Source organism: Erigeron canadensis, chromosome 7, assembly GCF_010389155.1.
Source record: "Erigeron canadensis isolate Cc75 chromosome 7, C_canadensis_v1, whole genome shotgun sequence".
Classification (NCBI taxonomy): Eukaryota; Viridiplantae; Streptophyta; class Magnoliopsida; order Asterales; family Asteraceae; genus Erigeron; species Erigeron canadensis.
In genome coordinates, this window is record NC_057767.1 from 35,946,073 (window position 1) to 35,960,976 (window position 14,904).

At 35.6% G+C, this 14,904-nt stretch overlaps 3 protein-coding genes and 1 long non-coding RNA gene across 4 annotated transcripts; 1 reads left to right on the forward strand and 3 right to left on the reverse strand.

Moving 5' to 3' along the window:
- Nucleotides 1-1,177: 1,177 nt before the first annotated feature.
- LOC122607936 (glutaredoxin-C13-like) lies at nt 1,178-1,889 on the reverse strand. The gene has a single exon (XM_043781013.1). It carries the CDS (start codon nt 1,749-1,751, stop codon nt 1,443-1,445), a length of 309 nt encoding a protein of 102 aa, XP_043636948.1. The 5' UTR covers nt 1,752-1,889; the 3' UTR covers nt 1,178-1,442.
- A 3,205-nt stretch (nt 1,890-5,094) lies between these two features.
- LOC122608210 (glutaredoxin-C11-like) lies at nt 5,095-5,734 on the reverse strand. Its single transcript, XM_043781297.1, has one exon. The coding sequence runs from the start codon at nt 5,642-5,644 to the stop codon at nt 5,345-5,347; it is 300 nt and encodes a 99-aa protein (XP_043637232.1). The 5' UTR covers nt 5,645-5,734; the 3' UTR covers nt 5,095-5,344.
- Nucleotides 5,735-9,225: 3,491 nt separating this feature from the next.
- LOC122607930 (monothiol glutaredoxin-S2-like) lies at nt 9,226-9,901 on the forward strand. The gene has a single exon (XM_043781005.1). The coding sequence runs from the start codon at nt 9,324-9,326 to the stop codon at nt 9,630-9,632; it is 309 nt and encodes a 102-aa protein (XP_043636940.1). The 5' UTR covers nt 9,226-9,323; the 3' UTR covers nt 9,633-9,901.
- Nucleotides 9,902-11,726: 1,825 nt separating this feature from the next.
- LOC122608441 lies at nt 11,727-14,686 on the reverse strand. The gene is made up of 2 exons (XR_006325222.1): nt 14,511-14,686; nt 11,727-12,573 (listed from the first exon to the last, which is right to left on the reverse strand). It is a non-coding gene; the product is annotated as an uncharacterized LOC122608441 (long non-coding RNA).
- Between the last annotated feature and the right edge of the window lie 218 nt (nt 14,687-14,904).

Sequence of the window (14,904 nt, forward strand, 5' to 3'; positions counted from 1 at the left end):
TTTATTTATAAATAGAGATTGTTAGGTTGAATTAATACACATTAAATATAATTTTTGATTCCCCCGTGGCCAGGGGTGTTTCACTAAATCTGCTATGCGGGGCCCCGGGGGCGTTTACTCCAAGGTCTCGAGTTCGAGCCTTGGTAGGTTCTCCTCGATGGTATATTTCAATTAAGGATGTGGTATGGTGAGAAAGACTATTTAAGATCCGCTTAGTGCAGGACCCTTTCGTTGTGTGATTAACACACATCATACGCGTCTGAGGTAAAATTCACTTGTCAAAAACATTATATATATAATTTTTGATTAATAAGGAAATAACGAGTTCATTAAATATTTTTTAACTAGTGCTTCAGGGAACTAGTTAGCAAATCCCATGTTATTGGCATAATATATTTCTTGTAGTTTTATTCAAGCCAAATAAAACAAATTACACTCTTGGGAAAACATTGTACGCATAACCAACTTGACCTGTACCAAAAAATGACCCGTTTTGACCTGTATGTTAGCCAGTTCAGGCATGCTAAGAGCCCATTACCATGAAAAAATCATGCTTACGCACACGTTTGAAAAAATAATATGGAGTTAAGAAAAGACGGTGGCTAGCTAGTATGCCTGCAAGATTATTTTCTTAACCAGACAAGCACATGGATGCATATTGCATATGAAAGGGTATATGCCATACGCATATCAGAAATGATGCGAGTTTGATGAAGCAGTTAGCAAACCAAGCATATATAGAGGTCGATATTCCCTGGAAATGTTCTTTGTGGGAACTTTTTGGAAAAGGAAGTCAGAAAAGGATCAACTCCAAGATAATTATTGGAAAAGAGTGATTGATAATGAAAGCTTGAGGCATTGAATTCCTTTCTTTATGTAAAAGTTGAGAATATATCTTTCATCACTTTTTTCTAACCCAAGTAGGAATGTCAGAGATTCGATTTATTCTCCCCCGTCACATTTCTTTCTTTGTGCAAACTGAAAGGAAAAGTACGTTGAACTAACATGGTGACCAAAAACGCCAAATATCCTTAAGAGCAGAAGGTTGGTTGGTCTGTTACATCAACATGGATAAAAAACTCCCAGTCAGAAAAACAATTCCTAATTTATTCATATCTATACACTACGAAACACTAAAAATATGCATAAGTGAACTAGAAAAACATGCATACTTTGGTTGCTGCAAATATATATAACGGTCGAGTGCATTATATATATAAACTTCACAATCACATTTATATCAAGGACAACCATGTCCTTTCATCAAACACATTTGAAATGATCAAATAAAACACCTAAAATCATAACCTAAAAGCTACTGATAGTATTATTCTACATTTACACTAATTAGACCTAAGCAAATAGTAAAACAAACTGCGCGCTGCATACACCAGTGATGGTCCTGACCCAAACTTATTTCTTCAGATTACATTTTAGATACTCTAGGCGAGTGTCTGGTATGGCCTGACCATTGGGATGAGGTTGCCTCTGAGGTGGAGTGACATGACCTCGTTGGTGGACCCAACAAGGTCACCCCCTATGAATACAGCTGGCACAGGAGGGGAACTGCATCCTAGGCTCATAAGAGCCTTTTCAATCTTCCAGCCCTCAGGATCATTGTCTAACTCATGAACCAGTGGTGTGACCCCAAGTTCTCGGAACAAAATGGTCACTGCGTAGCATAAGCAGCAGCTGCTCTTGGTGAAAACAACGATCGCATTATCAGACGTCAATGCTTGTATCTTGTCCATGAACAGTGTCACGTGTTAAAATATGAAACTCGAGTGTCACAAACCAGGCGGATCAAATTCAATTTGAATATTGATCCGATGGTCAAGGAGAGTAGGGGAAGGGTTGAGGAAGATATGGGATTTGGTTGAAGTTTGAGGTTTTCACCCTACTTCTATTTATATAAAATAGGCACTGTTGGACTCGTTTTCTCCAAACAAGAACATTCAAATGAGATGCTTTACTTAGATGCTCGAAAACTACTAAAGGTACTTTTGAAAGATGGTCACCTTTTCCTTTCCGCACATTATGGAACAAGTTGAATCCGTATTCTTTATTTCATTTGCATAATCCTCCATCTTAAACACATAATTAATGACCATCTGATTTACTGATATGTAAAATCTAAATTAGAATGGTATATATGTCTATTCAATTATGTAATTAGCAGTTCTTATATTAGGTTGTTAGAGCGTTAGTACAAAAATAAAAGTCAAGTGGGGCCATTGATTGGTGGTCAATTGGTAATGTCTTAGCTTAGTGTCTTGGTATTAGCCACCTAAATTTGGGACTCACTTCTCACAATTTGGAGGGGGAGGGGGTAATTTGGGGTAGATACGGAAGTCTTGATTTCAGTCTAAGGCATATTCATGATAGTTTAGGAGTAGGATAGTTTGCCATTAAAAAAAAATACAAGTCAAGATTGATAGTCTGTTAGGGTACAGCTCATGATTTTTCGAATATGCTTTCTCTCATTTACGTTTTTGATTCGTGTTTACTAGATCTATTTTAGATTACTTGAAATTATGATCAAATTAACAAAACATAGACGCATGCAACCTAAGGACCATGATATTGATTCCTGCACAATCTATGGATCTTACTGGTTAACTGCAGAAGTCCACTAAAAATTGAAAAGATTCTAGGCTGGGCAGTCTTCACTTTTAACACATTCCTTTTATCAGATCTTATATTCTGAGGGAAGAAAGATTTGGAATGAGATTTCTTTCGGCGGGAAGTGATTCTTTATACCATGCCCACCAACTTGGGCAAATATGCAACGCATTTGAATCTTGTACGCGTGAGAGTTTGTTAATATATAAGATATTGTTCCATGAGTCAAAATTTGATTAAAGTCCTAAGAATGCATAACATTTCTAAGAATCTTATTGTTCCATTATACTACATACACAAACAATAGATGGATCCAGGATGCGTGTATTAGTACTATATGTGTTGATAATTACGGCCTTAAGTTAGGGTTACATAGAAATGGGCAAATATACGAGGCTGACAGACGAGTCCAGTCCAGTCCAGTCCGGATTTTACAATCTTGCAAACACATAACAGGTTCATCCAGTCTGGCCCACTAGAGCCCTCTGTGTTGATGAGATGCAGGCTATGCAGGGGAATTTACGAACCCTGAAACTTTTTAAGGACACTGTTATACACCTTAAGTATGACCGTTGTCCAAATTGATGATCATTAGCAAAGTAACTTGGTTGCAGAAACAAAGACAACAATATTAAAATGTCAGTCACATAGACCCTATCGATATTCTAGTAGTTAGAGTCTAGAAATGGGACATACAATCAATTTAGTTATATATGAGTAGGTTTTGGTTTAGCTAAAGGATTTATCAAAAAACGGAAAAAGGTAAACTATTTGAACAGGTCAAATGAATTGTAATCAAGTGCATAAAAATTTTCTAAATCGTTTATACATGTGATTTTTTTTTTTGCAAAAAAAAAAAGATATATGGCTTATGTAATCATAGTAGCACAATGACTATAAATAAGAGTAGAAAAAGATGTGCATTTTTGTGGGTTTGCCTGACCCAGCCCACTGTCAAAACAACTCATTTGACCCAAACCCATTTTAACACATACTCGAGCCCAACAACCCACCCAATTTGCCACTTCTTGCAGATCTACTTAATTAGATTCAACTTTAATTACCCGCCTAACAGAAGTTCAACAATAATTTTAACCAGCACAGAGAAAATTTGGAAAGGGTAATGAAGGGAACCCTAGCCCCGGTACCACAATTTGATACCCATCGACTCACCCCGTATGAGCCATATGATGCCAGTATAAAACCTCTATCCTAATCCCCACATGATCTGGGCAGCCCGAAGGATCGAACCCGCGTATTTAAACTTCACATGTGGGTCTAGGCTTCATTGGTAACGGGTACCTTAGGGGAATTAATTTTTTGTGCCAAGCGGGGATCAAACCTGAGACCTTAAAGTCATCAAGTGATTTCCTTACCACGTAGCAAACTCCTTGTTGGTAGCACAGAGAAAATTTTGAGATAAATCACAACCACATAAAAGTTATAATTCTTGATTTTTAAGCTTACAGGCTTCAGTTCCCTAATTAGTTTTCTGAGCATATAGACTCAAGAAAATTTTCTATGGTCATTTATACTCAGAAGTTTAATTGAACTTTTCAAGGATAAGATTAATATGTCTAACAATCATACTTTCCATTTACGAATTCCAACTATTTTTCTGGGAAAACTTGAATACTTATTTTTTCAAAAATGTTATTTTCTCTAATAAATCTAGAATTTAAGGAGCTTGTCAACACGAGTAGTTTCATGAAAGATTCAAGCATAATAAAAGTTGGCTTTCATTTTGGATCTTAAACTGAATGCAGATGAAGATCCTAACCATCCAAAAGGCCACAACTCAAGCTGACTGTTCGTTATAGTCCACTGACTCAAACCCTGTACCTTAGAAAGCATGGGACCAAACATGATTTTTTACAGGTGTTAGAATAGAAGTCTAACCCAAATCAACTGTCAAATGGGTGTACAAGATGATTTAAGATCGTTTTGGGATCTCGACGGAATAAAAAAAAAAAAAAAACTAAGAAAGACTTTGTGGTGAAAAGTTAATGCACCAAGTCAACGGTCATGATGTTCACAACACAAACTCGAGTGAGACTTAAAAAAGTCAGCAGAAACAGATGAGTTTAAAAGGCTGATTGCATAAAAAGGTAACCAGCGTTGGTCCAGTTTCTAACTTAACAACTTATTCTAGTCCAAAAAAAGGTAACCAACTTTCAAAATTTTCGATTCAAGATAATTTCCTGGTACCTGGTCAATACGATGAGGTGGCGGGCTGGCAGCCGATGGTGTTGCTAAATGTCAGCCATTTTGACTTTTTTTTTTGTTTACCATAGTTGGCCTTCCACTGCCGTTAGTTTTATTTCCATCATTAAGTATGGACCGTAGTTTCGTTTTTGATGCAAATGGGCAACGACAATAAGATCTCTGCCAAAACATGTTAGATCATCAAAATTTCAAGGTTTTCCATTATAAGTTTGATTGCTTAATCTTATTTACCATTTAAATCCCATGAATATAAACTACGGTAATGAAAATATCATAAAGAAAATGGTAACAACAATAAAGTGTGCATCTTGAACACCAGGAAGCCAAAATTTACAAAGTGTGACTTCTTTATGTACAGTCAAGAGAGCAGGAAAAAAGAGCAGCTCTTAGTACACTTACAATCATGTTATTCTTCTAACATGATGCAGTAGCTATTTAATTACCATACCATAACACAAACCGATATAGTACTTTTATTTTCTTATGACACTACTAGCTAAAACCATATAGCTTTTGCATCAATAAGCTTTTGCTTCAGAGATCCATCAACATGAAGGGAAATGACATCTCGAGCCGAGCCTACATATTTACCGCCTATGAACACTGCTGGGATTGCGGGATTACAACCTAGGCGTTTTAGTGCCCACTCCATGTCAGCATCATGATCGACTTCATGAATTTCGGGACTTGCACCAAGTTCATAGAATAGTGCTTTGATACTGTGGCACATGCAACAAGAACTCTTGGTGAAGATCACTGCAGCTTTCTTAGAAGCCAAGTCTCTTACTCTATCCATTATCTAATAGGAATACGTTGCAAACGCTAGACTAGAAGTTATATCAAGTATAAGATATTTTGTATGGTTGGCTTATCTTGTTAGACTTTGAGGTTTCATGGCTCCTTATATAGGGGCTATCGAGGGTCATGGATTGCATTGTTTAATCCTCAAAGGAAGAAGAAAAAGCATACTAATTATGATAAAGAAAAGTTCCTTTTGGATATTTGTCTGGATAAGAATAATGCCCCTGATGATTTACTTAAACAAGTTGACACATGGTATCTCGTCTTACACATAACTCAAATCTTCTCTCGATGCCCCATATGAACGAAAAGACATATATATGAGTCATATAAAAATGTAAACTAATCCGAGGTCGATCTTGTTCCTTCCATTAATTAATTAACAATAATTTATGTTCTTGGTGATTATGGGTCGGAAAGTGGGAATATATTCTTTAATTAAGTATTCAAATCTTTGATTTATTGAAGAAAACTTGTACATTGTTAAATGTGCTTGGCGGTATGATTGAATAATGGTATCAAGACAATTGACTATAGATTAGCCAAGTCAAAACAATATTAGTAGAAATAAATCATTTTTAATTAGTAGTTATGATCCGCATATGATCTGTATCACTATCTACCTTTTAAGCCAACTTGGTTCAATTCGTTCGTTCTGTTTTCCTCTTCGTTTTGTGAATTGCGATTGGATGTTGCATTGTTGCTGATGTGTACAATAAAAGAACTTATCCTATTCCTTTCCACTTGATGCATTGTCCTCTGAACTATATGTATAAATCCGATATAAAAATGGGCTTAGCAACCAATCAGGCTAAACTAAAAAAAGTTTCTAATGCGTTATTTTTAATGGATACTGCTACTTTAAATCTCCCGAGCTACTGTTTGTCTTACGAAAGAAGATGTGACTTATAAACAAGTTATCGTTTATTGAACCTATGGCACCATGTCCACCAAGAGAATAGCAACATCTGGCATTGAAAACTTTAGCTATGTGGTCACTGTCCAAGAGAATCTATCAGGCATAAAAGGTTCTAATTCATTATGCTGGATGACGATTACTGTTTAAGAATCGCAGTAAAGTTATGAGAATTTGTACAATATTCGCTTCAAAAAAGATATATATGGCCAATCGCAATGAGCCAACAGGTCTTCTAGATAAGTTATGATCTGGATATTGCTCGCTTGTATCGATCCATAAGTAACCTTTTTAAAGTTCTAAACAACTTGCTTTTTCAAGTATCAAATATCAAGATAAATATAGATGTGTAACGTTACTGATCATAAATAGAAACAATTCCATGTTCATAAACCTTTGAGATAGACCAAGAACACAAATTCAAATTTATGTATAATTAAACCAAAGGGCATTTATCCTAGCGGTATTGGAGACAACTGGTGTAAATATTAGGTTTTAGAATAAATCTGGACTTTCAAAAAAAAAAAAAAAAATCACAAAATGAATAATCTTTGGGGAAATAATTTTTCATGTTAATGTTCTCGAGTTGAAATGATGAAAGTTAAATAATATAAGCAAATTCAGAAACAAATAATGAATAATATAATATGGCTTGGCCTGTTAGAACCAACTGATAGATCAGTACCCACCCGCAAATCACATGGGTCACTAGAGTGACTTTGTCAAGATCATAGGTCTCAGATTTAAACCTGACCTCATTTATTGCCCCACTATGCCAGGGGAGTTGCTCGGAGTCATCCTTGTGGGAGTGGACAACGCCTGGTGCTAGGATGGCATCGGGGGTCTAAGGTGTCCTGTCCCTCCAATCTACAAATTTTGTCAAGAAAAATGATCCTTCCTTTCACGATAGAATATAGATATATAATTCGTCTTGTATTCTGCCATGATAACTAATAAAACTAGGATGTAGATCACCGTAACTTGGATAGCTAGACGGGTGACTATCAACCCGTTGGACCATTGGAGTTGTTAACGGTTATTTTTTGATTTACCTTTTGAGACAAAACATAACCCAAATAATCATCTCAATTGTGTAAGCGGGTTGAAATTCCCAACTATTGTCCAATCATAGATTGTTCCTATAACATGACAAGTTAAACCAGAACAGTGATGTGTTCTGCCTAGGTTGAAACCTCATTCTATACAGTCATGTCAATATTTAGGATAGAGAATAATGACCTATGCTTATTCACTATTGTTAACTGTAAACCTCAAGATTTTGATAACAAGATATATGATATAATAGATTTTATAAAAGGAGGGGCCATGTTGGCATGTATTATTGGTGTAAGCATAATATGATGTACATTTTATTCCTGAAACGTCTTATCCTTGGTGATCCCATCTAGTGCTCAAGCATAAATGCAGCATCACACCAAGTGTACAATGATCCTCGGCGCTTTCCAGTTTGTCTTCACAGAAAATCAGATATTATATATAAATAAATTCAATGGAGTGAGACGAGGAAAAAAGAACCAATCAACTTGCATTAACTGCATATTTTAAAGCCATGTGACACATAGACATGCTCACTTATACATAGACGTGGTCATACGCCTACCAGTGATGAGATGTTCCACATAGACAGAAGCTAGGATTCAATAGGACACCATGATGTGGTAGTGTATCTACAGAAGTTAAATGACTCTTCGCTCTGTTATGAGCCGGTTATGCAAATTCTTCCAACAGATCATTATCCTTTTGTTACTAAAGCTGCAAAAGAGATGCTAGTATCTAATGCCATATTCTATCGTATTGTATTGAACATACTATTCTATTTTTATCAAATATCAAAAACTTGCAATTTCAATGTTGTACACCCATTTGTTGGGCTAAAATACACAGAGGTCTTTATGAGCTAAATTTTTCATGTACACACATTGCTGATCAATAGTAGAAGTGTGGTTGTGATGTTGTTTACACGTTAATGACTTGCAACTGAGTTAAAGGGACATGTGGTGAGTGTGAGTCGACATTATTTGGTTACCTTATGTCATCAGAACCAATTGTGTTATTCAAAGTTATAACCAAGCATTTGATGCCTAAACGGGCATCCTTTGATGTGAAGCTAAATGAATAAGGTACCTCATATTAGGTATGTATTTGATTGTTGAGTGGTTTTCATGATTTTCGATATTTTCCATGCACAAATTCTTGATCCTAGAGCATTTTTTTCTAAGTGCTCTATTGGTGGTTGGACACTTTTCACCTTCTTCCTATTACTTAGAATATTGCGATAATAAAGGTAAAGTCTCTACCAAATTTGGAAACCATCTCATTCCACCTCAGCAGATGCCCCGTGTCAGAAAAATGAAAAGACAATTATTCATGTTATGCATGATTACAATATTATCCTTTCAATATTAGTTGCATCAAAGAACTTCTTAAAGGCTTTATCATGGTTAAAAATGTCATTCTAGTTGTAAGATGATACCGTGCATATCAATATACGGAGATACAACTTGTTAAACTACCTACACGTACTTTGTTAATATTATCAATCAGCTTGTGAAGCCTGCTGATATTAGATACTGTCAGTGAAAAAAGAATCTCTCTTTATCATTGTCCATATCTATTATCTATATATAGCATAACCAAGAGCTTAGTTTAGTCACAACAAAATCTAAACTTCCAAGTGCATCTAGTTTTCTACTAAATCTAGGTTGGTTTTCATTAACTATTTGTATAACTTCAAGAGATGGCAATGGTCAGAGCGTTGGTGAATGATAGATCGGTGGTTATATTCAGCAAAAACTCTTGCTGCATGTGCCACACCATTAAGACATTAATAAGCAGTTTTGGAGCAAATCCCACTGTTTATGAGCTCGATGAGCTTCCAAAGGGACAGCAAATAGAGAAAGAACTCAAAGCATTAGGGTGTAAGCCAAGTGTGCCGGCTGTGTTCATAGGGCAGGAGCTGATTGGGGGTGCTAACGAGATAATGACCCTTCATTTGCAGGGCCAATTGGTGCCATTGCTCCTCAGGGCCAATGCTATTTGGGTATAGGGAAATGAGTTCAAGAATATTAAAGTTCTTATAGTAGAGTTATATAGTGATGGTAATACAGCTATCAAAGAAGTTTGATGCTTTTGTAGTTGTTAGAGCAGGAAAGAAGAGAGTTGTCTTTTCTGCGGTTTTTTTTTTCTCTCTTTTTTCTTTACAAGCCCCTGACAATGTATGCATGCATGTGCAACTTCTATATGTAATTTTCTAATTTTGAGAAGCAACAAGAAATAACATGTTCTACAAAATTAAAATGGTGTTTAAAGTGTTAATTTAAGACCTATAGTTTTCTTATATGGACTAAAAATATTACCGCACATTCCCAGGAGCTGAAAGCAAGTAATGATCCCAGGTCACAAGTAAAAGAGGAATAATGATTTTCTAGTGGCTATGTAATATAACTACAAACTTTAGCAGTGCAAGATGGGTGGGTCAGTCGGGTTGGGTAATGGGTTTAAGTTTATATGAGTTTCTCTGTAGTATAGGTAAAGGCAGGCCGTATCAGGAATAGGTTGACCTTCTAAAACTTTTTATGTCTAATTATTTAATTAGAGACTTATACTGTACATTGGTTATGATTCCAAACTATGACTACAATAACAGGCCAATTGGTACCATTGCTCCTATAGTTTAAGACCTATAGTTTTCTTATACGGACTAAATATTACGGAACATTCCCACAAAGTAAGTAATGAACCCAGGTCACAAGTAAAAGAGGTACATACTTTAGCGGTGCAAGATGGGTGGGTCGGTCGGGTTGGGTTATGGGTCTAAGTTTAAATGAGTACTATATGTGTTAGTACTATATGTGTTGATAATTATGGCCTTAACTTAGAGTTACACGGAAATGGGCAAATTTACGAGGCTGGCAAACGAGCCCAGTCCAGTCCAGTCCAGATCTTATAATTTTGCAAACGTATAACAGGTTCATCCAGCCTGACCCACTAGAGCCCTCTGTGTTAATGAGATGCAGGGGAATTTATGGACCTGAAACTTTCTAAGAACACTGTTGTACACCTTAAGTTTGACCGTTCTCCAAATTGGTGATCATTAGTAAAGTAACTTGGTTGCAGAAACAAAGACAACAATATTAAGATGTCAGTCACATAGGCCCTATTGATATATGAGTTGGTTTTGGTTATGCTTTATCTATAAGGGACAAATAGGTTTAGCTAAAGGATTTAACAAAAAAAGGAAAAAGGTCAACTACTTGAACGGGTCAAATGAATTGTAATCAAGTGCATAAAAATTTTCTAAATCGTTTATGCATGTGAATATTTTTTTGTAAAAAGAAGATATATAGCTGTTAAAATTTCTGTGCTCGAGTATGTGTTAAAATGGGTTTGGGTCAAATGAGCCATTTTGACAGTGGGTTGGGTCAGGCAAACCCACAAGCATGAAACATGCACTTCTTTTTCCACTCTTATTTTTATTAATAATCATTGTGCTACTATGATTACATAAGCTATATATCTTCTTCTTTTAAAAATCATAAAAAGTGACAGAAGTTCTTGTAAAAATTCTAGTAAGACTCAACTTCACTAACCTGCCTAACAGACGTTCAACAATGATTTTAACCAGCACAGGGGAAAGTTTGAGATAAATTCATAACCACATAAAAGTTATAATTCTTGATTTCTAACCTTCTAGGCTTCAGCTCCCTAAGTAGTTTTCTAAGCATACAGACTCAAGAATATTTTTTAAGGTCATTTATATTCAGAACTTTAATTAAACTTACCAAGGATAAGATTATTCTATGTCTCACGACTGCTCGATATAGTCACTGCTTCTAAGACTCGCACTGCACCTTAGAAAGCATGGGACTAAACATGATTTTTTTTTTACAGGTGTTAGAATAGAAGCCTAACCGAAATCAATGGTCAAAGGGTGTAAACGATGATTTAAGATGGTTTTGGGATATCGATGGAATAAGAAAAAAACCAAGAAAGACTTTGTGGTGAAAAGTCAATGCACCGAGTCAACGGTCATGATGTTCACAACACAAAGCTGAGTGAGACTTAATGTGGTCAGCAGTAACAAAGGCTTATTGCATAACAAGGTAAGCAACGTTGGTCTACCAAATGAAACACTGAAGCATGCTAAAAATATAAAACCTTTTATTTCTGTCCCATAGAAATGAATGAATGCGTTTAGAGCAGACTTAAGTCAGCCCAGTTACAAAGAACTATCCTATATGTACCAAAAGAATAATATCTATCTGAATATCTTGTAACAGTTGTCTTATGCTAAGGTTCTAAGAGAAACAAAGATTAAAAGAATTGACAACTTTGTTTTACATCAGTTTTTTCTGTTCCAAACGGCTGCCAAAGTGTGAATTGGTAGCATGGTGTTTCTGCAAACAATAACAGCTTGGTGTAGATGCAAAAAGAGATGCAATCCAAATGGTGTAGATGATCGCAGTCAAACAATAACAGCTTGGTGTTAGGTGGGGATTCAGCTAGTTTATCACTACAAATCACGCACTCGAAGTCACAACCGTCTGGTGAATCAGCAGGATACAATATTGAGTCTGACCTCTTTAGTCCGCGAAGGCGAATGTAAACATACATCTGTTCAAATGTCAATGAGTGGAGCTCCAATGCAAATCTGGCGAGGCTGGAGGCTGTCTCTTCAAGTACTGCCCTCAAGGCCCGCGGAATATTGAAAAAGCCATCTACCCTCCCGATGGCTCGTAAAACACCATTCATATCACTCACAAACTGCACTTGATAAGTATACCACCGCTTAATTTTTTCGCCAAAGCTTCTTCCTTGCTACTTGAGTAGCGCTCAATTCTGGTAACTTCGGTTGGCACTTTAAGCTCCGGTAAAGAATGAACCCACCATGGCGGCTAGGGGGAGCAAGTACCAGAGAAACACATTCTGGATTTACAACGATTATTCTTGTTCTAGGATCTGCCATCTTTATCTTGGTTTTCATTATCCTGAGAAAAGCATAGAAAAAATACATAATATGATTAATACTTATACTTACCAATGATAGCAATAAAACACGAAAAATTTGTACGGATGGGACCCAAATTTAAACCGATGGTGTAAGTAGGAACTTCAGCCAAAAAGTTTGCAAAATTAGGAAGTCCGGTGTCTAAGACACCGAACTAGGCCAAGTACACTGAAGTTCGGCCTCTACAATACCGAACTTGAACACGTGGAGCTGCTTTTCCTTTGCCAAGACGTTTTGTCTATATCGTAATAAATGGCAGCATAGGTTTCTCAATATATTAAATGCAAGTTTGACTCATTCACATGAAATAGTTTTGTGTTCAGAACCCCTGACATGCATTCACATGCAAAACGGTTTATATATATACAATATATGTTACCTATTTTCTACTACTACTAAAACAAACAGATTTGTTTCTCTCACCCATACTTCAAACAAAGCAAATAACATATACTTCAAACATACTTTAAAAATATTTTTTCACATAGCAATCTGTGGCCATACAAATGTTGATGCTCGTACAATGATAAGTAAATACTACAAAACAAATTCATGGAAGACCCAGTATCAAGCAACACTTACTCCACTTCGAGATGTTGCTTACTGGAGAGAGCTAAATTGGGTGCTTCAGACAGATTCATCAAGAATGGTCACGCAAAGGGGTAGGAGACGTACAAGAAGAATACAAAACGAGATGGATGATTATGATAATCGACAAAGGAAATGCGGTATTTGTAACGCAATTGGTCATAATAGTTTACGGTGTCCGAACAGAGAATAAAATGTGTATTTCATTTCTATGTTTCTATTAAATAAAATGTGTGACTTCCTTTAGTGTAAAATATTGTATGATTTGTTAAATGAAAGACTTCCATCAGTGTAAAGTGTGTGACTGACTGACTTCTTAACTCTATACTCTATCTGCATGTTTTTTTAAAAATTGAGATACTGTGGAAACATACATTGGCTTAATGTTTTCTATCTGCATGTTTTCCATCAGAATAAAAAAAAATTCTCTATCTGCATGTTTTCCATCGGTGTATATCACGAAACTTTGGAAAAAACAAACATATATTAAGCACGGTATCTAAGTCACTGGACTTAAGGTTTGTGGTGCAAGTTCGGTTATATCAATACCGGACTTCAAAATTCTAAGACTAAGTTCGGTGTCTTCATAACCGCACTTGCTTTCTGAGTGACACCTAGACCAAGTTCGGTCTCTTCAATACCGGACTTCAATGTAGATGGACAAGTTCGGTGTCTTAGACACCGGACTTCCTAGTTTTACAAATATATTGGAAGAAGTTCCTACTTACACCAATGGATGAAAATATAGTCCTATCCGTACAAAAAATTCATAAAACACAAATAAAAGAAGGAAAAGTTAATGCGCTTCAAGAACAAAAAAAAAAAAAAAAGAAAAAAAAAAAAAAAAACAAATTAATTTACATACAGTCAAAAGTTAGCATCTTTTAAATTTTTACATATATATTAAAAAAAAAATTCTTAGAAATACCCCCAAAAAGCCCCTGCCCATCTTTCTTATGTATAATGATTCCTGCTGCTGTTGTTGGTTGGTCTTTTTTCACCATAAATAAACAAAAAAAAAAAAAGTTAACATAAATACAAAAAGTTCCGCCTTCAAGAAGATAAACAGACAAATTCTTACGAAAACGAATTCTTGCAAAAACCCATTCAAAACCATACATATACATTCAAAATCCCCTGCCCATATGTAATTTTACATATAATACATAATATTAACTTGTAAGAAAGATTCTTCAGATACCCCCAAAATCGTCTCTTTTTTTTACCATAAAAAAAGTTACCATAAACACAAAAAAGTTAAGAGACAAATTGTTACAGATATACATATACATTCAAAATCCCCTGCCCATATGTAATTCGAATCGTTACCTTTATTCCACAAAAGTCGAAAATCAAGAATTCTGCGGATGTTGTTGATTGATTGATGCTACCTATTGATTGATGCTACTCTAATCAAGAATCGTTACCTAATTGCAGATTATAAAGATGATATATATATATATATATATATGGGATATATTTATGTGTGTGTGTGTGTTTGTAATTGATGGATGGTGAAGTCAACGTTTTGTTGACTGGTAACGTTTGTGATTTTATTTTGGATACCGTGTGATTTTATTTTGGCAAGACTAAGAGGCTAACGGCTAATTTATTACCATTTTTAAATATGTTACCAAAAATTAGTCTCAATTATTTTCTTTTTTTTTTTCTTTTGTCTTTCTAATATTTTTAACAATTAGTAAATAAACGCCCGCGTTGCGGG